Source organism: Esox lucius, chromosome 13 (assembly GCF_011004845.1).
Source record: "Esox lucius isolate fEsoLuc1 chromosome 13, fEsoLuc1.pri, whole genome shotgun sequence".
Classification (NCBI taxonomy): Eukaryota; Metazoa; Chordata; class Actinopteri; order Esociformes; family Esocidae; genus Esox; species Esox lucius.
The window spans coordinates 29,725,298-29,749,231 of NC_047581.1; the positions used below are offsets into that span (position 1 = coordinate 29,725,298).

At 38.3% G+C, this 23,934-nt stretch overlaps 2 protein-coding genes and 1 long non-coding RNA gene across 5 annotated transcripts in view; 1 reads left to right on the forward strand and 2 right to left on the reverse strand.

The window, feature by feature from the left end:
* Positions 1-1,099: 1,099 nt before the first annotated feature.
* Positions 1,100-9,989, reverse strand: LOC117595409. Its single transcript, XR_004576662.1, has 2 exons — positions 9,353-9,989; positions 1,100-1,392 (listed from the first exon to the last, which is right to left on the reverse strand). It is a non-coding gene; the product is annotated as an uncharacterized LOC117595409 (long non-coding RNA).
* A 54-nt stretch (positions 9,990-10,043) lies between these two features.
* On the forward strand, positions 10,044-23,368 carry si:dkey-3h3.3 (uncharacterized protein LOC100144568 homolog). Of its 3 annotated transcripts, XR_828316.3 has the most exons (5): positions 10,044-10,362; positions 10,848-12,269; positions 12,810-13,027; positions 15,705-15,830; positions 22,989-23,368. XR_828316.3 is itself a non-coding variant. In XM_010876962.3 (4 exons), the coding sequence occupies exons 1-4, from the start codon at positions 10,339-10,341 to the stop codon at positions 15,772-15,774; spliced, it is 1,734 nt and encodes a 577-aa protein (XP_010875264.2). In that variant the 5' UTR covers positions 10,044-10,338; the 3' UTR covers positions 15,775-18,107. The 3 variants fall into 3 exon arrangements, 2 of the variants coding, with proteins under 2 accessions (XP_010875264.2, XP_019908202.2); XM_010876962.3 differs by lacking the exon at positions 22,989-23,368 and having other exon boundaries at positions 15,705-18,107; XM_020052643.2 differs by lacking the exons at positions 15,705-15,830; positions 22,989-23,368 and adding an exon at positions 14,953-14,991.
* The window catches only part of parp8 (poly (ADP-ribose) polymerase family, member 8), a 47,210-nt gene continuing 41,896 nt past the window's right edge, over positions 18,621-23,934 (reverse strand). Inside the window, exons 21-27 of the mRNA XM_010876963.5 lie at positions 21,896-22,008; positions 21,498-21,570; positions 21,240-21,309; positions 20,725-20,798; positions 20,561-20,630; positions 20,240-20,324; positions 18,621-19,959 (exon numbers count right to left, since the gene is read on the reverse strand). Coding sequence (XP_010875265.1) covers positions 19,857-19,959; positions 20,240-20,324; positions 20,561-20,630; positions 20,725-20,798; positions 21,240-21,309; positions 21,498-21,570; positions 21,896-22,008 — 588 coding nt within the window. The 3' untranslated portion in view covers positions 18,621-19,856. The remainder of the gene's footprint in view (positions 19,960-20,239; positions 20,325-20,560; positions 20,631-20,724; positions 20,799-21,239; positions 21,310-21,497; positions 21,571-21,895; positions 22,009-23,934) is intronic.

The window sequence follows — 23,934 nt, forward strand, 5'->3', positions numbered from 1 at the left end:
TTACTTCCCGTGCCGGACCGTCCTTCATTTTATATCTCTTAAAAGGAAACAAGTGGAGCGAAAATGTTCAGTCATTTGTCTACTACACCCCCTGCCCCCCCCCCCCCTCCCACCCCACCCCAATAACCGCTCTCAGTTGAGGGATTTAATTTATGACGGTTACCGTGGCAACAATCTCTTTCTTCGGCCGTCGTTGGGGTTCATCCCTCTACTGAAGCAGTCACCTGACAGTGAGAGTTCATTTATAACGGCACATCTCCTGCTCGTTACGGAAAATTGTGTGTGTCTGTGTGTGTCTGTGTGTGTGTGTGTGTGTGTCTGTGTGTGTCCGTGGTGCTCAACACACAGGTTTTAGTTTTAACTAGCTAGTCTAAACAGTGCATCCATCAGCATGTCATTTCAGCACCTTTAAGTGACGGCTTCAAGTTTCCTTTACATAAATTCAGCTCAGGAGGATGAAGAATGGACTTCTATTAGCCCGAGGGAAATGGCGTCATACGCGAAGGAACTCTGCTTTCTATCAAAGCTGACATTAGCCTGATAGCTATAGCTAGCATGGAAGTCTGCTAGTGCCAGAAAAAGGTCCCTTCGTGCTAAAAATAAACAAATGCATAAGAATACAAAAGATTAATATTGATATTTTGAAGAAGCTGTCTGGGTAATAATAGTTACTGTAGTATTCACAATGTTAATACATTAGTACAAAGTGAACCATAAATTTGTCTTAAATATTACCAAAACGGTATGTATTGTTTATTAATTGTTAAAAACGTGCTACCAAACGGAATATAGAGTGTTATAGCAAATTAATATGAAGTATTGCCACAAATGTATATAAACTGCAACCGAAAATTTATGAAAAGTGTTACTGGGCATTTATATAAAGTGTTACTGCAACGTAATATCATCTGTTACTGCAACTTTTACTTTGAGCAAGACCAGAGAAATCAAGGAGCTGTTCAGTGTTGATCGGGAATAATTGGGAATCTTTCTGGAATCTCATAATGTTACTTCACCTCACCTCAAATGTTTAAACAGTGTAGCTGCATGACGGTTTATTGGAGAGAGTGAACGGTCAATAACAGAGTCATAGACCACATCCGTTGTTTCAGTTTAATTTGGAAGAGCAGACACACGTCACACGGGTAGCCAGGACAGCAGTTCAATCCCAAGCCAAGTGCAGTTCCATCCCACAGTCTGTGTGTGTTAGTTAAAAAGGGCCAGCTTACAATATCCCATCATTTTGGCCCAGCCCGTTCCCACGAATCACAGGCCAGCGGGACGAGTGGTTGTTGTGTCTCTCCTCCAGCTGCTTGGCCTGTCTGTTTCTCTGGTGACACCCACGCTGGACTGGTGCTGACGACACTTGCAGCAGTGGGAGAGGGAACTGGCCTGTAACTCAGATAAATGACTTTTCTATTGTATGTGAACTGAACTCATTCAGTATAAGGCAATATTTCCGGTTTCAGATGTGATTGGCCCTTTAAAAATTATTCAAACAAATAACGAGGGCATATTGAGGCAATGATTGGTTATATCTTAGGAAAGTATATGGAATGTAAGATGTTTGTGACATGTTGTGACCAGTTATGCAAAAACACAGACAAATAATCTTGGTAAAAGCGGGTCAAAGTGGCAGAGAAATCATTCATCCTTGTGGGAAAACAGGACACAATTTACAAGATTAAGCCATGCTAGTACAGAATGTCAGATGTGATTGATTGATCTCAAAACCTTTAGAATCAACACCTTCCAGGGCGCTGCAGAATACCTGACACCCTGGGTAAAAAATAACACAAAAAAGCTGAGTATTAACTAGATGCTTGAGCTTACAGAAATGTTTTATGAATCTAACGTAGAATAAAAAGAGTAATTACTTTATACAAAGGCATTCATATCTAAATTATAACAATTGTGGCACGCCTGCATTTAGTGTGCGGCCCCCCCTTGGCCAAGATAACAGCATCTGAGTCAATGTTTGCTGAGGTGGGAGAACACATAGGAAAGGATTTGAGACTATTTCACCAGACAGACACTGCCCAGATCATTCTGAATCCTTGGTTCTCACTTTTGGACTCTCCTCTTCAGCTCACCCCACAGGATTTAATGGGATTTTGGTTATTATTCTGTGATTGCTGTTGTAAATGCATAATTTTATGGTCAGTGAGTGGCCTAAAATCTCCTGGTACTTGGAGTCCATGTTGCAATTTATCCAAAACCTTTTTGCAGGGTCTTTTGAAGTTAAACAGCCCCACAACAAGATTTAATTTTAATCAGACCTTCGAACCTGGTTCAAATTAAAGTTCAAATTACATTTATCAAACTCCAAGCACTTTTATTTGTGGTTTGGTGACAGCAGAGACTTGCTTCTGGCTACCCCAATAATAATTTGCATGGAAGTGGTGACTAATCATAATTTCAGAGACTTGGTAACACCAAGATGTACTTCTGGAACTCTCTATTATGCCAGGATATTTATTTGCCACTTGAATCATATTCTCACTGTGGCAAAATAAACATACGTCCTCTTCCGAAGGGTGGTTTATCACAGGTTTATCACAGCTCGAGTTGTTTTACATTTCATCAATATTGCCCTTATAGTGGAGATTTTCAAGTGTATAGACAGTACTGGCCCTAGCCTTTTGGAGGCCCTAAGCACATTTTTATTTGGGGGCCCCTTCTCCCCTAGTGGTCTGGGGATCAGAATATCACAGATGACCACTTAAGAGTCTCCAAACACTCAGATGAACTAAAAAATGTAAAACCTTAATAGAATATACATCAATTCTATTTTCCATGAGTACCAATAACTGGGATATGAATGTTTATTAATATTTGTGTGTAAGATCAGGCTGATCAACAAAAATGAAATTTTTTCACAGCCTTTTTTGTTCACATTTACCAAGGGTGCCAATAAAACTGGAAGGCACTGTTAATCTTAGATTAATGCTAGTTAAACGATACCAGCACTGACATGGCATAAATAAATAGATTCAATCATCATAATGTGAATTCCGACACAAGGCCTGACTCTACAGACGGTTCATCATCTACCAGTTTCAGGAAGTGTCGTGTTGTTGGCAAGCTTCATCTGAATTCCTATTGGCTAAGTCGTTGTTGAATTAGCACTCGTCAATCCCATTTAGGAAAACTATAAGGAACTGCAGCAAAGCAATCAACTATGGCCTAATATGAAAAGCATGACAAAATATTTGATTATCAATGTTCAAATGGTGTTATTCATAGATACATTACATTGTGCTATTACAAAATATTTTAAGTGTCAAAATGGCCCCAACCTGATGACAGGTCATTTATTGTGGCTGTCAAAGATACGGTATGGCCTCACTATTACTATATACTGTAACGCTGATCATCTACTCGCTGAAAGATTTAAGTTGCTGATATGTTCTTGTGGGGGTTGGATATCACCCCACACATGAGCCATCAAACTCCTAACAAGCTCACTAAAACATTCTGGTGGATTGAGAATTATTTCTGTCAGGAAGGAAATGCTGGGAAAAGTTCAGTTCCCCTAACTTTTGCCATAACATCAATCTTTATTTTTGAAGGGAAGAACAGCAGAATGCTGTATGGCAGTGTCTCATTGGCCTTGAGTACTATTACATAGTGTAAACCAAGGATAGAAAACAATATTTTGTCATGCTTTTCATATTAGGCCATAGTTGATTGCTTTGCTGCAGTTCCTTATAGTTTTCCAAAATGGGATTGACGAGTGCTAATTCAACAACGACTTAGCCAATAGGAATTCAGATAAAGCTAGCCAACAACACGACACTTCCTGAAACTGGTAGATGATGAACCGTCTGTAGAGTCAGGCCTTGTCTCGGAATTCACATTATGATGATTGAATCTATTTATTTATGCCATGTCAGTGCTGGTATCGTTTAACTAGCATTAATTATAATAATGTTACATCATTAAGTCGACTAGGGGGCATCTCGTGCAACGCAAATGGAACCCTATTCCCTAAGTAGTTCATTATTTTTAATGCACCCCAGTCCACCATAGTGAATGATAAAGGCCATAGGGTGCCATTTGAGACGTCGTCCATGTCTTAGCTAGCACAGTGATGTTGGCTCCCTGGGATCATAGTTCCACTGTCCGCTATAATCAATAAAATCGTTTTGCCCTGGCCTCATCACTCGGCACCTCTTTCATCCTCTAATGTCTTTCTGATGATTTTGGGGAAGGTGGGATGATAAAACCCAGGGTGCGTCACAAATGACTACTTCTTTCCAAGGGAGTACACTACCTCTGAACCCTAGGGTCCCTGGTCTGAAGAACAGAAACACAGTCCAGTGGAACAGCATGTAATTTGGGACACAGTTTCCAATATATAAATGAGATAAGAACTTTTTATGGGCATGCAGCAACATCTTTAGTGGATTTACAAGCAATAGGCTGTCTTTTCACTTCAGTAGATTACATTTTGGACAGATTTGGGTCATCTCAGAAATGTGTTTCCCACTGATTTATTAATAAAGGTGTTTTTTGTTAATGGTAATTACAGTAAAATACTAATGACAATACAATGTGGTGCATTCTTTTTATATAAGCGGCATAAACAGTATACATTTTTTTAGATGAGGCAGTCATTCTATAGCACATACTGTCCATGTAATACACAACTTTAGATGATGCAGTCCTATAACAGATACTGTCTATGTAATGCACAACTTTAGATGATGCAGTCATTCTATAACACATAGTATCTATGTAATACATAACTTTAGATGATGCAGTCATTCTATAACACATAGTATCTATGTAATACATAACTTTAGATGATGCAGTCATTCCATAACACATACTGTCAGGGCAAAACACAACTTTAGATGATACAGTCCTTTTATAGCACATAGTATCTATGTAATACATAACTTTAGATAATGCAGCCATTCTATAACACACAGTCTATGTTATACACAACTTTAGATAATGCAGCCATTCTATAACACACACAGTCCATGTAATACACAACTTTTGATGATGCAGTCATTCTCCAGCACATACTGTCTATGTAATACACAACCATAAATGATGTAGTCCTATAACCCATTCTTTCTATACACAACTTTAGATGATGCAGTCCTATAGCTCATACTGTCTATACAATAAACAATTTTAGACACATTTTGTTTTCTTTTAAAAATGTGATTCATGCTATACACAAATTTAGATGATGCAGATCTTCTATAGCACATACTTTAACAGTATTTAGTGATCAATACTGACTGAGTAATTAAGTAGCACAGGATTAAACGCATGAACATCGAGAAACACATTTTTATTAAATCCAACATGATCACAACAAGGTACTTCAAGGAAAAACCTGGACATATCACCTTGTAAACCCCCCCAAAAAAATTCCCTCATGAATGTTCATGTCAGTCAATATGTTTTCAGTCCAGCATTCTAACTAATGTGCTGCTCTATGTAAGTCCTCTATGGCAGGATTTACTGAGCTGTTCTGAATATGAAACATATTTAGGAGACATATAGAACAATGTGTTACTGTACATGTGTGCTTGTATGTTTGTTGGTGGCATTAAGCCACGACAATGTTTGTCATGTGGAACAAAGCACCCTTCTAAAGGAATGAATGGGATCATTCTGACATGTTACTGTGGTCAACACAGTTAAGTGCCAAAATGATCACATAGTTGACCTGCGGGTTTGACTAGCGGCAACATTGTGAACATCATACTGTATGTACATCCTGCATTCAATAAGCAAAAGAAGTGACAAAATAGTCACTATAATTAACTATATTAATCAAACAGACATTTATTTCATTTATTTCCAGTTATATAAACGGGCCACATACAACAAATAATATCTATGCATATTATAATGTGAATACGTATGTTAGCATTGGGATTTAACTTAAGTGGAGGTTACAGGGTTATCTAGCCTTTTTGAGATTTGAATTTGGATGTTTAGTTTTGTTTTGGATGCAGACCAGAACATACTGGGGTAAATTGTCTTGGCCTTAACAGTACTTAATAGTGATCCTTAATAAAACTAAATGATGTCCCATTTGGTTGTGTGTTAAATGTATAGCAGATACATAATTCTATAACAGGGAATATACTATTTTAAAGGCCTCACTTCGATATAAGTTTGACTGAAGCTTTTATTTTGGCTCACAGCGCAAAGTCTTAACGGGCCCACAGACTGCTTTTCATGAAGACCATCATACAGACACGAACACTCGATGCACGTTGCAATGATCACAACCGAATACTTGTTGATTTATAACACATTCCATAAGCTCACTCGACCCTCTAGAATAACGAGAGCGTTCCGGACAACGCGCCCTGTGAAAAACAACGCACCTGATATTGAAATGGACCCCAGTGTGGTATCTGGGCCACGCCACAGTCACTTCATGACGATTTAAACGTGGCAACACTGTGGCACTGGCCAGTTGTAAGGGCAAGTCTCAGAATGATAAATGCCACTCGTGTCTGTGTGCTGTAATCAAATGAGCATGTCACAGTAATTAGTGCATTGTGAACATTTGTTAATTAGCTACTGCAATTGAAAGAGCACAGCCACTCTTCAGTTTAATGTGTTTTTGTTGTTTTATCTGTTTTGAGATCTTAGAGTACAGAGGCATAGGCCTACTTCACATCTAATACGTTGATATTAATTATAGACCTTTTATATAATATGTTCATCTATAATATAGTCCTATTCCATGTGAATTATGTTTATGATACGCTTACTTCATACATAGTATGTTGATGTTTATTATAAGTCTAATACATGAAGTACCTGATGTGTTAATGTTTGTTAATGCCCTACTTCATATCTAATATGTTGATGTTTATTATTGCCCTACTTCATATCTAATTTGTTGATGTTTATTATTGCCCTACTTCATATCTAATATGTTGATGTTTGTTATAGCCCTACTTCATATTTAATATGTTGATGTTTTTTACAGCCCCACTTCATATCTAATATTTGGATATTTATTATATGCCTTGTATATGCAATATGTTGATGTATATTATAGACCAATTGCATATATATTAGTTTGAAGTATATGATAGGCCTAGTTTATACATATTATGTTGATGTTTATTATTAACCTACTAGATAAAGTATCTGATATGTTGATGTTTGTTATAGGCCTAAGTCATATCTAATAATTATTACAAAAATAGATGCATTATGTCTATATCCATGTCAACACGTAGGCTATAGATATGATCATTGAATCACAGCTGCTGTACGAACTGTATTAAGTCAGATACGAGAAATCGGAGCATCATTTTAACAGAAAAGGCTAATTTTGCCAATGACAATGAGCATGTACAAATGAGTCAATGAAAATTATACGTTCCGCCCGTCCTAGAAACATCAACAACAATAAAAGAGGCAGAACAACAGCATAATTAGTGCGTGTACACCGTGACGTCCCTACATGGGATTACTGACGGGTGCTGGAGGCTGGCTGTTTTCTGGGTGTTCTCTCTCTCCAGCGTAGAGAAGCAGACATCCATTGTTTGACACGCGCCGAGCCGAGCCTGCTTGCTTTGGCGCAACAGACACCGAGACTTTAATCTAACCAGCGGCTGGAATCCTATGATTTGCCACGTCACCATTTTTGATGCACCTGCACAGGCGGTCTACAATGGCTCCATCTACACCTTTTTAAAATTGTTTCAGTAATAAATCAATAACTGACATTTTAAGAAGAACATTTAACCGTTATTGTATCGCCTATACCCGTGGTCCCGTTTTGGCGGGTCAACAGCAGCTGAGGTGCACCAGACTATGTGATATTATTAGAACAAATTGAATTATCTTGGATATCTTTTTTTTAATATAAATTCCCTCCCATTTAAATGCAAATGCCTTCAAACAGTCGTTTAACATGGATAGGTTGAAACGCGTTTACATTTTTCTCACATTTTAATTCATCCATCAGAAGCAAAGCAGCAGGACTGTTCGGGATATTCTTGTGAAGTGGCTGATTGAACTATGCTCCCCATGTCATTCCTGCCTCGGTGCAGCTTGGATGCTCTCAAGCAGCATAGACATTTTCCCTGATCAGATTATGAATTGTACTTAATCCGTGCTGGGTCCGCCATCGTCTTCCATCCCCCAGGTTCAATATGACTAATGTACATTCTATTGGCTACATTTGACAGATGTCTAAATCTCCCTCAATCCGATTCACATAATACTTTCACTGCTATTAAATCCACACTGTGCACGGTGGCCTCTTAGTGTGCCTAAGCTTGGGCAGACCTTTTTTGTTTTATCGGAGTTATAAAAAGCCAAACTATTTAATTTTACTCGTAATGCAAGTTTTGTGTTGTGAACGCGTTTTGTTCGTCTGCGACCGAAAAAGATGCGAATTATAACAAATCAATACAAACGGAAATCTGCCAGTGTCAAGGAGTATCAAAAATAATGCTGGGCTTTTCATATAATAATAATAATAATAATTTGATATTTGTAGTATAATTGTAAATAAAAGTAATATTGGGTGGAAATGTAAGATTTTTAAATGACAAACAAAACGTTAAACAAATGCAATCACATTCATAACAATTATTATTTTTATCAAAAAGGTTTATTTTTAGATATTCATTTGATGTAGTATCGGCTAATGCAATTAATGTATGCTAGTGACATAAAAGAAGGTAAAGAAACGGAGTGATTAATGAAAATGATGATGGACGAGGAATTAATCACCCTATATTTTCTGTAAAAAAAAAAAAGTATGGCTAATATAGGTAATTTTTTAATAATTGTTTGTATTTCAGGCATGAAACTGCGTGTAGGAGTTATTTTAAAAGGAATGTATTTACATGTTTATATTTTGAAATATGTAGAAAACATATTAATTAGACAACCAAATTAATATTTCATATATTACAATTTTTTCATTTATTGAATAATTCCTTTAAATTGAATGTTCTCTTAGAACTACAATTTACCTGTAACATATATTACTGTAAAGTTACCAGTTGCAGTTTCAAATTATGTCTGACAATGCTGTCTCAAACTAGGGTGGATCATCATAACTAAATAGTAAAAAAGAAACCACATGTAAAATTAGGGAAACAAATTTGCATTATATTATTGAGCTACTTATATTTTTAGGTGCATGTTTTCTATAACGAAAAATAAACGAATACAAAGTAATTAGCCTACACAACAGTTGCAATGAATCTTAATAAGCTAAACTTTGTGTATAATATTCCGTTTTCAATCTGAATATTGACTCCGATTATATCCAGTGCAATAGCCAGACTAAAAACCCCAAATCGCCCGCGACATAAACTAAAGTGCAGAACAAACTTACATACTGGTATCTCTCCTCTCTTCAAGTCCGGTCAGTCTCCCAATTTTAGAAATGCTGATAAAATCGCTGTGCCGTGGTCTTCTTATTCGAAGACTTAATTTGAGTCTTTCATTCAGTGGAAGTCCATGCAGGTGGCGGTTCGGTGAATACTGCGACGATTCAATGGCACAGCCTCACTCTTAGTCGAGTACCATATAATTAATTTTAAGTTACTGGGAACACCATATCATTACCGCCATAGAAAATTGTGTCACAAAAACAGCTGATTTGCATACTCTGTCCGTCAGTGCCAATATTGCGTGTTAACATTAAAAAAATAACAGAACACACATACAGCAAACAACAATCTAAACCAATAAGTACATAGACTACATAGATAGCTACGTGCAAATATTGGGCTATTGTTTGTGGATGTTAGCACTTAAAAATTAAGTATAATCCAATTTATGAATATGCCAACTAGACTACACTAAATAAAAAACGTGTGTTCTGTTTTATGTGATTCTGCAGTGTTGCGCATGGATGAAACCATTATCAATAGTATTGTTCATCTTGCCATCACAGTGTAGGAGAAAATTATGAGATCTAGTTATGATTTTTGCGTATGACAGCGCCATCTTGCGGATAGATAAGTAGCCAAATGTCTCCTTTGTGGACAACATACAGTGTGCTACTGGCCCCTAGGGGCAGTTGAAAAGCGGTGCATCATGTGTCGACAAAACACTAGCTAGCCCAACCAGTTCATAATGTAAAAACGAAACTAAAAGTTTGGCCGACTCATGATCTGTTTGAATTCAAATAATGCATTGCTACATGCGACCCAACTTTAAACGTCGAAACATAGAACATTAAATCTATTTCATTTTCTAGCAGAGACAACACAGACCGACTTATAAAATGTGGAAAAACCTGGACAGAACGAAGGGAGTTATAGAAGGGAAGTTTGTTGGCTTTTGTTCATAGCAACGAAAGACGCACAGTATAGCATGGCGTATGCAGAATCGAGAGAGGTAGGCTATGTAACCTACTCATAAATGAATAATACTTTGTAACATATTGTTAATACGTGTCTATGATTGTGCCAATGAACGTTATCCACAATATATATAAAATATACAGCTAGATAAAGTTGTGTTGCTATGTTTACTAGCACTGCCTATTACTAATTAATTCAACAATTGTGTAGTAATTCAAATACAACTCAGTTGTGTGGTCCACTAACTATATCCTAAGTTGCTCTGTATATATATCTGCTAAATGGCTGAAATGTACATAGTTGTAAGAAAACGATCTTCAACACAATTGAGCATGCAGTGCAGTTATTAATCGGTTTTGGGGTTATAGCCAACATATCTCATACCACAGTTAGTTGTTAACCTGTAAACCAGCAACCAGTTGTTGGTCCAAAAGCAGTTGTATTTGCATAATAATGGACAAACATGACTTATTTGTCTTTGTGCTACATTGATCATGTTGATCCTTGGTTGTCTTTCAGATGTTTTCAGAAGTTACTCTTTCTGTCGATGTAACCACTTTCAAGGAGCCTGACAGAGTCACAAAAATTCTCTCAGCATACAGTGACCTATTGACTCAAGTCTCGCCTTTGTTTTATGAAGTGAAGGGATCGTTTGAGGAAATTGATAATCTTTTTGTCAGGCTGTCAAGTCCAAAACTTCTGCACAATTCAAGTTTGTATCACCAGCATTCTGGAGACAGTCCCGTTCATCACCAGGGTCCCAGAGACAGTCCCCTACATTCCCGGGGTCCCAGAGACAGTCCCGTTCATCACCAGGGTCCAAGAGACAGTCCCCTACATTCCCAGGGTCCCAGAGACAGTCCTGTTCATCACCAGGGTCTAAGAGACAGTCCCCTACATCCCTGGGGTCCCAGAGACAGTCCTGTTCATCACCAGGGTCCAAGAAACAGTCCACTACATCCCCAGGGTCCCAGAGACAGTCCTGTTCATCACCAGGGTCCAAGAAACAGTCCACTACATCCCCAGGGTCCCAGAGACAGTTCTGTTCATCACCAGGGTCCCAGAGACAGTTCTGTTCATCCCCAGGGTCCCAGAGATAGTTCCATTCATCACCAGGGTCCCAGAGACAGTCCCGTACATCCGCAGCATCCTCAGTCCCCTTCCATCTCTGTCAAACCAGTGGAGGTAGTAAGAGCCATTTGGGATTTTATCCAACAGAACTGTAAAAAGGAGCTGGACAAAATTCGAGGTGGAGATATCGACATTCAACCTGTTGAGAAATTAACTCCTAAATCTCCAGATAAAATTCTGGTGACCTTTCAGAGCCACGGTGAGGATCAAATTTGGGCTCAGTTTGCCAGAGAACGCTTTGTCACATTTTATCAGAGACTTGCCACAGATCTGCAAGTAATGCGTGAGAGTTTGGATCCACAGGACATCAGAAAGCTGCAGAGGGCCTTTCCTGAGCTTTTGTTTTCATGCGGCTCGGGCAAACGTGAAGTCGCAGTGACTGGGCGCTTTGCCAGCATTGTGAAACTGAAGGATTTTCTAAAGAATGATGGCACAACCAGTCCTAGCTTTGCTGTGCAATCACAACAGCCCATAAACCCAAGAGAAAGCTTACGAACTTCTAGTACTTCATCGTCACACAACAGGCCTTTAGCCCAATTAGAAGAGATTTGTCCCATATGTCTGAACACTAGTGAAGAGACTGATAAAATAACTTTGAAGTGTGAACACTCGTTCTGTAGAGGGTGTCTGATGCAGGCGTTCAACACCAAACCTGTCTGTCCAACCTGTGGGGTGGTCTACGGCAAGCTGGAGGGGACACAGCCAACTGGAGGAACTATGACTATCAGGAAAGAAAGCTCTCCTTTGCCTGGATATGAGAATTATGGAACCATCACAATTAAGTATCACATAAATAACGGAATACAGACTGTAAGTATAAGGCAATCAAAGTTAGATGTTCATTTCTAGATCCGTGAAAGCGGCACTTTAGAATCCTGCCATGTTTACAAGACTGAATAAAAATACATTAAAACTTGTCTCCTCCCCATCTTCCCTTACCGAAGGAAACCAGAATAGTATTAGTTAGTCCAGGGTGGTTTAGGGTGGGAAGAATAATACTGTGAGACTGTAAAGCAAGTATGAGGTTACAAGTCAAAGCAAACTGATAGATGGACCAGTGAGAAAATGTAAATGTGGAATATATCAGGCATTCGAAACAATTGTGTAGAAAAATAAAGCATGAACTTAAAACATTAACTGCATATCTACTAGTCATTTATGACTGTATTTATGCAAGTAGAGTCAGAATCTTACATATGATTTAACCCCCCCCCCCTATGCACTGTCACTCTGAATTAGGGTATTTTGTAATTGCCTCAAGTGTGAACAGTCAACATTAGTTAGTGAAATGTATCACAGCGCTTCCCTCAGGCCCGTCCTGTTGTGTTATAAAGGTTCTCTGTCACGTAGGAGGAGCACCCCAATCCTGGCCAGCCTTACCACGGGGTTTCACGTACAGCCTACCTCCCAGACTCCACAGAGGGAAGGAAAGTCATGATGCTCCTGAAGCGGGCCTTTGATCAACGTCTCACGTTCACCATTGGCATGTCTTCCACCACGGGCATGAATAATGTGGTTACGTGGAATGACATCCACCACAAGACCTCCAAATATGGAGGCACCAGTTGGTAAGTTAGAATGTATGTATGTATTTAGTTCTACTGGGGAACTCCTGGGTAACCCTAATTAAATTAAAATACTTCCTTAAACATTTGAAGGAAACTCCATTGTCATAACAAGGATTATATACAGTGGATATAAAAAGTCTACACACCCCTGTTAAAATGCCAGGTTATTGTGATGTAAAAGAATTAGACAAAGAACTTTTTCCACCTTTAATGTGACCTATAACGTGAACAATTCAATTGAAAAACAAACTGAAATCTTTGAGGGGGTAAAAAATAAAACTCACACCCTTAAACTAATACTTTGTTGAAGCACCTTTTGATTTTATTACAGCACTCTTTTTGGGTAGGAGTCTATTAGCATGGCACATCTTGACGTGGCAATATTTGCTCACTATTCTTTGCAAAAGCGCTCCAAATCTGTCAGATTGCGAGGACATCTCCTGTGCACAGCCCTCTTCTGGTCTCTGGCTGGGCCATTCCAAAACGTTAATGTTCTTCTGGTGAAGCCATGCTTTTGTGGATTTGGATGTGTGCTTTAGGTCGTTGTCGTGCTGAAAGGTGAACTTCAGCTTTCTAACGGACGCCTGAAGGTTTTGTGCCAAAGTTGCCTGGTATTTGGAACTGTTCATAATTCCCTCCACCCTGTCTAAGGCCCCGGTTCCAGCTGAAGAAAAACAGCCCCAAAGCATGATGCTGCCACCACCATGCTTCACTGTAGGTATGGTGTTCTTTGGGTGATGGGCATTGTTGTTTTTGCGCCAAACATACCTTTTGGAATTATGGCCAAAAAGTTCAACCTTGGTTTCATCAGACCATAACACATTTTCCCACGTGCTTTTGGGAGACTTTTTTTTGCAAACTTCAGCCAGGCTTGGAATGTTTTTCTTTGTAAGAAAAGGCTTCCGTCTTGCCACTCTAACCCATAGCCCATTCATATGAAGAATACGGGAGATTGTTGTCACATGTAGCACACAACCAGTACTTGCCAGAAAATCTTACAGTTCCTTTAACCTTTTCACGCGTGAGTTTCAAATATTCCTTACCGACCCCCCAGCGTGAGTTTTTTTGCACGTGACTTCGGTACTCTGCAGCATTTGAACTCACGCCAGCCTTTGAACAGTCACCTTGCTAGGTAAGGAACACTACATGCATTGCATTGCAAGCTTCTCTCGTTGACTCGAATTCTAAGAGCTACAAAAGTTGGTTGATTTATTACTGTAGCTAGCTAGAAAACGTCAGCTAACCGCTAGCAAACGTCAGCTGCCTGCTAGCTAACAAATCGTGACCAGTTATTCAATGCAGTGAAAATGAATAAACTATATAAAATGCATACAACGGGGAACGTAACTTCTAGAAAGTTTTTGCAATGGTTTTGATCGGTAGTAGTCGCTAATATAATTCGTTTTTGTGCATTAGTGTTGGCTGTCTGTTGGTACGTAACTAACACTTCTTGTCCCGATTTGAATGCTTTCTACCTGGTTAATATCATAGTATGGTCTTGAAACAATTACAATCAGGAAATATAGTTATAAACACTGTTTGAGCTAAATGTGAGTAAATAATAGCGCGGTTTTACCAGCCATTGTTACGTTACTTGTAGCTAGGTATGCTAATGGTGCGTTCTAAACATGACGTTCTAATCACACCAGTGTGATCGTACGCTCCAGGGACCACTCTAGATTGATCACACTGGTGTGATCGTACGCGCCAAAGGGTTAATGTTGCTGCAGGCCCCTTGGAAGCCTCCCTGACCAGTTTTCTTCTCGTCTTTTCATAAATTTTGGACGGATGTCCAGTTATTATGTCTCTGCTGTGCTATATTTTCTCCACTTGATGGTGACTGTCTTCACTGTGTTCCATGGTATATCTAATGCTTTGGAAATTATTTTGTACCCTTCTTCTGACTGATATGTTTCAACAATGAGATCCCTCTGATGCTTTGGAAGCTCTCTGCGGACCATGGCTTTTGCTCTGAGATGCAACTAAGAAAATGTCAGGTAAATCCTACTAGAACAGCTGAACTTTATTTGTGATTAATCAGTCACTTTAAATGATGGCAGGTGTGTAATGACTTCTATTTAATATGAGTTTGAATGTGATTGGTTAATTCTGAAAACAGCCACATCCCCAGTTATAAGAGGGTGTGCACACTTATGCAACCAGGTTATTGTAAGGTTTTTATTTTTCAGTTTTCCTCCTCGAAGATTTCAGTTTGTTTTTCAATTGAATTGTTCACATTATAGGTCACATTAAAATCATTTATCTTGTCATTAGTTTACAACAAAAAGACCTGGCATTTTAACAGGGGTGTGTAGACTTTTTATAAGCACTGTATTGGTGAAGAATAGTCCAAATTGTCTGGTCAGTTATTAAATAAAGTGCAGATCAGATACCCATACATATTTCACAAGACATGCCACCAGGTGTGTCTGCACAGTCCACACGTCTTAGAGTCTTTTTTACACATCAGAAGTTTTGTTTGGTTGAACGAGACATGTTGACCGAGATATTTATAGTATAAATATTTATAGTGTAAATGGTGGTGCAGGTTTTAATTGGTACTTTCAATTCCATTTTACAAAGTAAAAAATCAAAGGATAGATACATTACTTCGCTGGAGTAGTTGTAAAATTAGATTACTTAGCGTTTAGCGTTTATTTTGTACCTTTGCTTTCAGTTACGGCTACCCAGATTCGGACTACCTCAACCGTGTCCAGGATGAACTGAAACTCAAAGGAATCTACTGACATCTGCTCTGCGAGGCTAAAATGAAGAATAGGTCTACATCTGCACAAATATGAAGGTGAAGCAGCAGATAAGTTAATAGTTAAAGCTTTGGGCCAATAACTAAAATATGTCTTGTTTGAATGTTGAACAGACAAATAAATGTGTCAATTAGTCCTGTTGGGTCATGTAGCTCAGTTCGTAGAGCATGGTGCTGTTGACGCCAGGGTTGTGGGTCTCATGTGGGGCCATATTCACTCACTACTGTTACACTGGATAAGAATGTCTGCTAAATTACTTAGAAGTAAATGTAAAATGTTTTTGAAGGCACTTAATTGGGCACTGTGAAGAATTCGGCCTCTAAACAATATCACAACTTGTCTCATTGTATTCCTGTCTTCCCGAACAAGACCGGTTTAGTACTAGCTAGTCCAGGGAGGTTTAGCGTGGGAAGAGTAGTACTGCTATTCTAAAGCGAGTATAAAGAGATAGCAAACTGACAGATGGACGGAGCAGTGAAAAAGTTTAAATGGGGAATATGTCAGTCAGTCGTATTAATTTCAAAGCAAAAGATGATTTGAAACATTAACTTAAAACATTAACAACAGATATCAACTCTCTAATTGTTGTTTACAAAATCAGCCTCAATTTAAAAAATAGAAACACCACCAGTAAAGTGCGAATTGTGGTTTCTCAGCAACTTTTAATTTAATGAACATAAACAAGTACATAAGCTACTATTTTCATAACTTGTAAAAAGCCAAAAAAGCTAAATTCATTTGCAAAATAAAGAAAAAGCAGTAAAAACTCAATACAGAAAATATTTGGCCTCCTTGTTGTCTTGGCAATATTTACAATATATACAATATGTATTGTCATATATTTGCCATTAATCCATGTCTATAAGGCACCAAATGCTAAGTAGCATAATAATATAATACTTTTATTCACTAAAATTGTGCAGAAAATACAAAGAAAGACAACCAGATCAAAGAAACACTCAATCACGAAGCGGATCAAATGAAATGTACTGTGGACCATTATATTTTGATATCTTGGTCTCCATTTAACTGAGTAATTTTGCCCATGTTTGAGGAAAACCGCAGATGTTTTTTAATGTAGGTTTTTAATTGACATTCATGAGATTTTTGCTGGGTGCACTTGATTATGCCCTGGATGCTCTTTCCTCTTATGAAATACATGCAGTTGTGTTACTGTAGCTAAAATACAAATTTAATCATAAATTGAATTGAGCTGGAATTGATGAGGAACCCCATAATTAAGATAAAATATTTATCTTTTCAGTACATCACTTGTGATCATATGATCAAAAGAAAATGTAAGATCTGTAAAATTAAAGCAAATTGGAAGATTTTTAATGTAGAGTATTTGCTAAATGAACATGTTTCATGTATAGTTAAATTTAAATCTATTTTAAGTATTGCATTAATCTTTCTTAAATTGGTGTATGATTTTATTATTAGTAGACCTGCACAATCCTTCCTCAAACGACTATGACAACAAAGTTCTTAGCAGGGTTGGGGTAATTTCCTGTTGATGGTAGTCAAATAATGAAATAAACTCAAAATCCAACTCAACAAAGACTTTCTTTTAAAAAAGTAATATAGTTTGAATGTAGAAGGATTAATTCATTCAAATTAAAATTAAAATTCCTTCCTGAATCCTCTGGCTTAAACCACAATTCCCTGGCTGTATGACAGATGAAATAATAGCTATAATCAATGATGTGCATATTTCAGAAACTGCATGCTAGCTATCCACAGCTAGCTGATTTACTGGTTTGAGGCCAGTATGAATCATGTCAGCAGTTAGCTGTCTAACCTATGAATTCCAGTGACTGTCTCTAGTAGTTTTACTGGGATTATTCTTTTTTCTTCTTAAGACAAATGCAGCATGTTACAGTGGCTACACTTTCATTGTGCTAATGTTAGTTTGAAATGGCTTCAAAAATGACTTCCTTCGTAAATATGGTATCCATGAGTTCCACTGAAAGAAGGGTTTACTTGTCAACATGTAATCTCTTTGAAGTGTCATCCAAATTGTTCAGATACAGTTCATGAAAAGTGTGAATAGAAATAACTGAACATCTGTAGAATGGCATTTCCTGACCAGGTTTATATGAGCAATAAAAATTATTTAAATGTTATGAATATGAAACAATATTAAACAAAGCAATTTAGTCACTGAACTATGCAAAAAAAGATAAGTGTTGCTTGTTTCCATCCGGTCTTCTATGCTTGTCAACCTGTATCTGTTAACAATAACTTCACATATATTTAAAATGTTTAAAATCGTTAATGATTTCTTTCCTTTTATAAAAAAAACATACAACCTCTGTGACCTACAATACTGTTTTCTTATGATACTTAAGACTTGTATATCATGAGGAGTGGTGTGGGTGTCCTATATGGCCAATATCAACACATAAACCAACAGCATTTCCTTAGAAATATATAATTTACAGTGAATAAATGGGGTAGTATCTAAGCTTGGATTGGTCTTTAAAAGCACAACTGAGCTCTGATTGGTCTTTGAAAGCACAACTGAGACCTAATTGGTCTTTAAAAGCACAACTGGGTTCTGATTGGTCTTTAAAAACACAATTAAGCCCTGATTGGTCTTTAAAAGCACAACTGAGCTCTGATTGGGCTGTAAAAGCACAACTGACCTCTGATTGGTCTTTAATAGCACAGCAATATATAAACAACAAGCAGCAAACACCAACAGTATTTAGTATAGAAATCCCATTTCCCCCCTAACAAAAGGAACTTCTTCAAAATGCTCTTCTTTAAATCGGGGCTACGATTATACCTCCACCCATATTTTTTTTAAATTTAGGTACAAAGAACAATTTGAAATGTTTTAATAGTGGATTATTTCTGTCCACTTTTTTGAAGACGTGTCACTCTATCCAGACAGGTTGTGTGTGTGGAACAACACAGAGCATATCCGTCCTGTACATTTGACTGGAATCAAAGTCTTTGCAATGTAAACCAGTAGATCCCTTATAAAAGGAAAAGCAACCGTAAAGGTATTTCTTTATGATAATGTAAAGGAAACGGATATACATTCAAAATTAAAACAGCAAACATTTCTGCTTATGTTTGACTACATCTGTCAAACCTCACAGACTAGATCCAGGATTCAATATGATTGCCGCAATTCGGCTATACACAATTAAAAAAAAATGTTACAATGGATGAGATCACAATTCGAATTAAATGCTGCAGATTTCATCTCAATTTTAAACTAAGTAAAACTAAATGTAATGAAATCAATTAAAATGTAAACCGTGCTGCAACACGGCTTGTCTGCTGTTTGGACTGGATCCTGGCCTTGGTGTCAGTTCTGCTCTTTGTATTGCTGTCTGGAATGATCACCATTATAATGTATTATAGCACTGTCGAAAATACATACAACCATTTTTTTTTTTCATTTTAAAATAATCAAGAGTGGAAAAGGCTTTTATATTTTTTTAGATTATGACCCAGTTGTTGGAACAAATATATTACATTAAGAAAAATAAAGTGCATATTAACACCTTCGGTATACAGAAAGTACATTGTATTTTTATTTTAAAAAGGTACAACTCTTCATAGTAAACAAGGTCAGATAGAAGGGACCTTTTTCTAGATGGTAAGGAACGTTTTCTGTTTTTCCCAAAAGGCCCCATATATTCTAGCAAGAAGTCTCAAAATATTCACCATAGAGTTTTACCATTTTAAAGGATCTCTAAAAAAATGAAATTGTCCCAACCAGCCTAACAGAGAGACGTGTCTTCTGAAAAACAGGATTCTCCATAGTATTTATAAACCTAGCAAAATTGGTTCTTTCCTTAAGAGTTTTGCTGTTTTTCAGTTGTAAATATGCATGGTTGGTTTCATCAAGGTTATAAACACTAGCCTGGAGTTATTTATTTGAATATTTAAAACCTTTGCTAAGTTGTTGGGGTTCTCTGTATAGGTCAGACCCACACTTGACAGGCCTCCGCAGCTCAAAAATCCAGCTTTGAGCTGGAAGGCTGGAGTTGAGGTGGATGTGAGGCAGCAGTATTGCGGAGGGGACATTTCCACGCCTGTCTGGTTCATCCCGTGGCGGTCTGATTGCCGATGACTCGTAGAATCTCTCGATGGATGCCGGCGTCTTGTGTGTTGATGCTTGTGTCTCCCACTTGGCCGTCTTCATAACTGGATGGGAAGAAAATAAAAAATAAGGACATCACTCCTGAAAACCAACCAACCCCTTGATCTGAGTCAACCAACCCCACAATCAGAACATACTCCCTGTGGAAACTTGCTATGAAATAAACAAATGTATTGGTTATTCAATAGTACAATAAAATACTGTGTGTTACATGAATTTGGAATAAAAGTCTCCTTTGAGTATTTATGAACTGTCTGTATGGCCACTAAGGAATGCAGTTTAGGCTTTATCACTAGCTTAAGGGATAAGAGTTCACCTACTTACACAAAAAAGAAGCGTGTACAGACATGGTCTGTATTGGGGACGACCCAGATGTCTCCATGTTTGTGCAGGTCAGGGGATGTGATGACTGGAAGATACGAAGCAGGACATTTCTTACATCAAATGTTTGTTATTCAAGGATACTGCTTTATACTAAACTGTCCATGTTCGTTACCAAGGTGTACTGTGTATCCATGTTCGTTACCAAGGTGTTCCGTGTGTCCATGTTCGTTACCAAGGTGTACTGTGTGTCCATGTTCGTAACCAAGATGTACTTTATGGCCATGTTCGTTACCATGTGTGCTGTGCGTGTGGTCAGTGTACCTTCACATAAGGCTATGCACTTCAGGTTACGGCTTTGCAAAAACTGGGGCTGCTGTCCTTTTTTCGTCGACTGCAACAGGACAAAACGCTTGTTAATCATTTTCCGGCAATTTCTCACAGTGAATCCATTTCAGCGTCCCTGCTATGAATGTCATCAAGCCTACCTGCAATTGTAAGTTGGTCTTGTTTGTAGCAGATTCGTCCTTCGAAGCAACTTTCTGTTGCTTTTTGTTCATCCCTAAATTAATAGAAAGATACACCATAAAAAACTGGGGGAAAAATGTGTCTGCAGAAATGAACGATACATTCCAAAATGAAAAATATAACAGCCATTTCAAATTGTTTTGAATAAAGCATCATGCACGATGAGAAATACTTAAAACATTCAGCCGAAAACAAGTTTGGAATATTGGACCGTTTTGTTTGCTGGCAACAAGTCGGCCACAGTCTCTTGATTTTTGTAATTGAATACAGTTTTTGGAGTGCAGACTTAGCATTGGGTACATATCTGGAACAGGTATGAGCTTTGAGGCACAGGGCTCAACTACACATATGTTTGGCAGCAGGTCATAACACCCTGAAACAAACAGACTAATTTCCATGTGCCCACTCAGTGTTTTGAGGGAAAAGTCTAGCGTGTAGCTTATCATAAAACCTCTGCATTTGATCGGCCGGGTACCTGAGTAGCCAAAGGATATGCTTGACATTGGGCTGAGATAGATTCCGTTCCCGTAAATGGCGCCATGGAGCTGTGGATGGACGGGGAACAACACAAGTGTTAGTTTGCATCAACATGCAACAATGTATGTGTGATATTCATGGTAGCTGTGGATGCCAGATTGTGTGTTGGGGATAAGCACACCGTGTCCTTGCAATAGTCCCGTGTTACATTTTAATCAGCCCCACCCGCCTTTGATCTTCCTGTACGGTTTAATACCTGAAGTCTTGTGTTGGATGCAACCACCAAACCGTTCCTCAAAATGGAGTGCCAATTCTCTATGTGAGAACCACTGGGGAGGGAAATGACCATAATTAATTATCAATGGTATGTAGTGAACTACTCTGTTACTAACGAATCACAACAAATTATTAAATATCCACAACATAACTACTATGAACAAAACCAAGACAATGAATCATTCTCCACTAAACAGTGTTTGCTGTGGCATCTACCCTACTGCCAGTGGCTTTGTTGTCTATTTGTATTTATTACAGTTCCTCTGAGTCATTCCCAGAGGATACCTCTCATTAATACATAAAAAATACAAAAAAGATTTCCCTGGCAAGCACGTGGCTCGGATGTAGGTCCTGGAAGAGGTAACAATGGAGTCCTACTGAAAAGCGAAGGTACTCCCAAAGAGGTTCTTGGCGGCTCTGAAGTTGGACTCTTTGGCAGGAGGACTGCTGAGGAGAAGGAACTGATGGGGCGTGTGCATGAACTTCAGTTGCTGCAGTCGTGACACAAAAGGCACAGGCAGACAATGACTTGAGACTTGTTCATTTTGTAGGACACGTACCAAAGAACACCCTATTTAGTGGACTCAACCAATCAAATGTATTTATGAAGCCCTTTTTACAACAGCAGTTGTCACAAAGTGCTTTTACAGAAACAACCGGCCTTAAACCCCAAGGACAGTAGTGTTGAATTTCAGTGGCTAGGAAAAACTCCCAATGCCCAGGACTCCATTTGTACTGGGCATATGGGCCAATGTGTTGGGACTAGGGTACTGGTTAACAGCAGTGTGTCCTTTAGGGCAGTGCTAGGCCGTCGTATTCCTAGAGAGACACGAAGTTGGCAGGATTTTGATCGAACCAGATGTGTAATTTAATCTGAATGAGTGAGTTTTCAGTCCAGCTGCCTTGTGACTTTACAGGAACAAATTAACTGACGGTGGCCAGAAATGTAATATAATGGCAATGTTTTAGAGGGAGAGAAGTGGGAGTGCAAATACAACGTGCCATCCAGATGTACTGGGACAGTGAAACATTGTTTATACTCTTGGCTCTATGCTCCAAGACTACAGATCTAAATGAAAAGAAAGTATAGATTCTCTGTTTTTATTTAAAGGTGTTGGTGTACGTATTGGTTTTACCATTAGAAATGACATTTTTAGGCACAATATACAGCTCAAGAAAAAATTAAGAGACCACTGCACCTTTTTCTTTCCCTTCCAAAAAAGTCAAAAAGGTTGGTTTTGAGTGAGGAACAGAGCGGTTAAAATTAAGAGACCACTGCAAATTGAACGCTTCTGTTCCTCACTCAAAACTTTCCATTTCAACTTTTTTGGAAGGAAAGAAAATGCAGTGGTCTCTTCATTTTTTCCAGAGGTGTATATTACAGGGCACTAAATCTATTGGGACAGATTAAAATAGTGTCCATTATTAAGTAGGTATGGTTACTGTTTGGTTCTGTGTCCTTTACATGCAGCAACTGCCTGCTGTCTGCTCACCACTGACCCCACCAGACACTGGTCATCTTCCCTGGTGAGGCTCTGCCAGGCCCGGACCGCAGACATCTTCAGTTGTTTGTTTCGCCATCTTTTTTCCTGACATATCGTTCAGCTGGATTGATGCTGTTTTCAGTTAGAATTCAAATCTGGACATTAACTTGGCCGGTCAAATGATTCCCGGAGAACTATGTCAATGTGATGATGAAGTGCCCGCCATTGTGTTTGAAGGTGTTTGCTTATACTTATAGCAGACACTTCAGAATGTGAAGTGTCAATATAAATGAATGAGTTACAGCTCCGGAAAAAATGTATAGACCACTGCACCTTTTTTTTACCTCTCCAAAAAAGTTGGTTTTGAGTGAGGAGCAGAAAGGTTAAAATTAAGAGACCACTGCAAACTGAACGCTTCTGTTCCTTACTCAAAACCTTCCTTTGCAGACTTTTTGGAAAGGAAAGAAAAAGGTGCAGTGGTCTCTTAATTTTTTCAGGAGCTGTATATGCAGTGGCTAACATACATGCCTGAAACATAACACCATGTTTCACAGATAACGTGGTATGCTGTTAAAATAAATCCACACATTCTACTTGTTATCACTCTGGTGCTTATGTTAATTTTCATCTCATACTGTATGCCTGACATTTTTTTCTGGCAAGTAAAAGCAATTTCTGAGCTCAGCATTGCTTTTTAAAAGTTTCAAACCTTTGGTTTTGGGAAATAAAATGATGGCTATGTATCAGGTTTTACAGCCTTATAATTGCTTCCTTGACTTCTACTGAAACCTCTTTGGTCTTCAGGTTGACAGACTTCACACTCAAACGCCAAGACTAGACATTTACAGCTCTAATATAAATAACATCATGATGAGACATAACTGATGAACCAGAAACACCCTTGAAATATGGGGACGGTATAATAACACGGTT

Bases quoted from the DNA above. Each gene is read 5' to 3' on its own strand.
- si:dkey-3h3.3 (XM_010876962.3), top strand. From the start codon at position 10,339: ATGGCGTATGCAGAATCGAGAGAG. The intron at 12,270-12,809 runs GTAAGTATAAGG...TCTGTCACGTAG, and splicing joins TAAATAACGGAATACAGACT to GAGGAGCACCCCAATCCTGG. The intron at 13,028-15,704 runs GTAAGTTAGAAT...CTTTGCTTTCAG, and splicing joins AAATATGGAGGCACCAGTTG to TTACGGCTACCCAGATTCGG.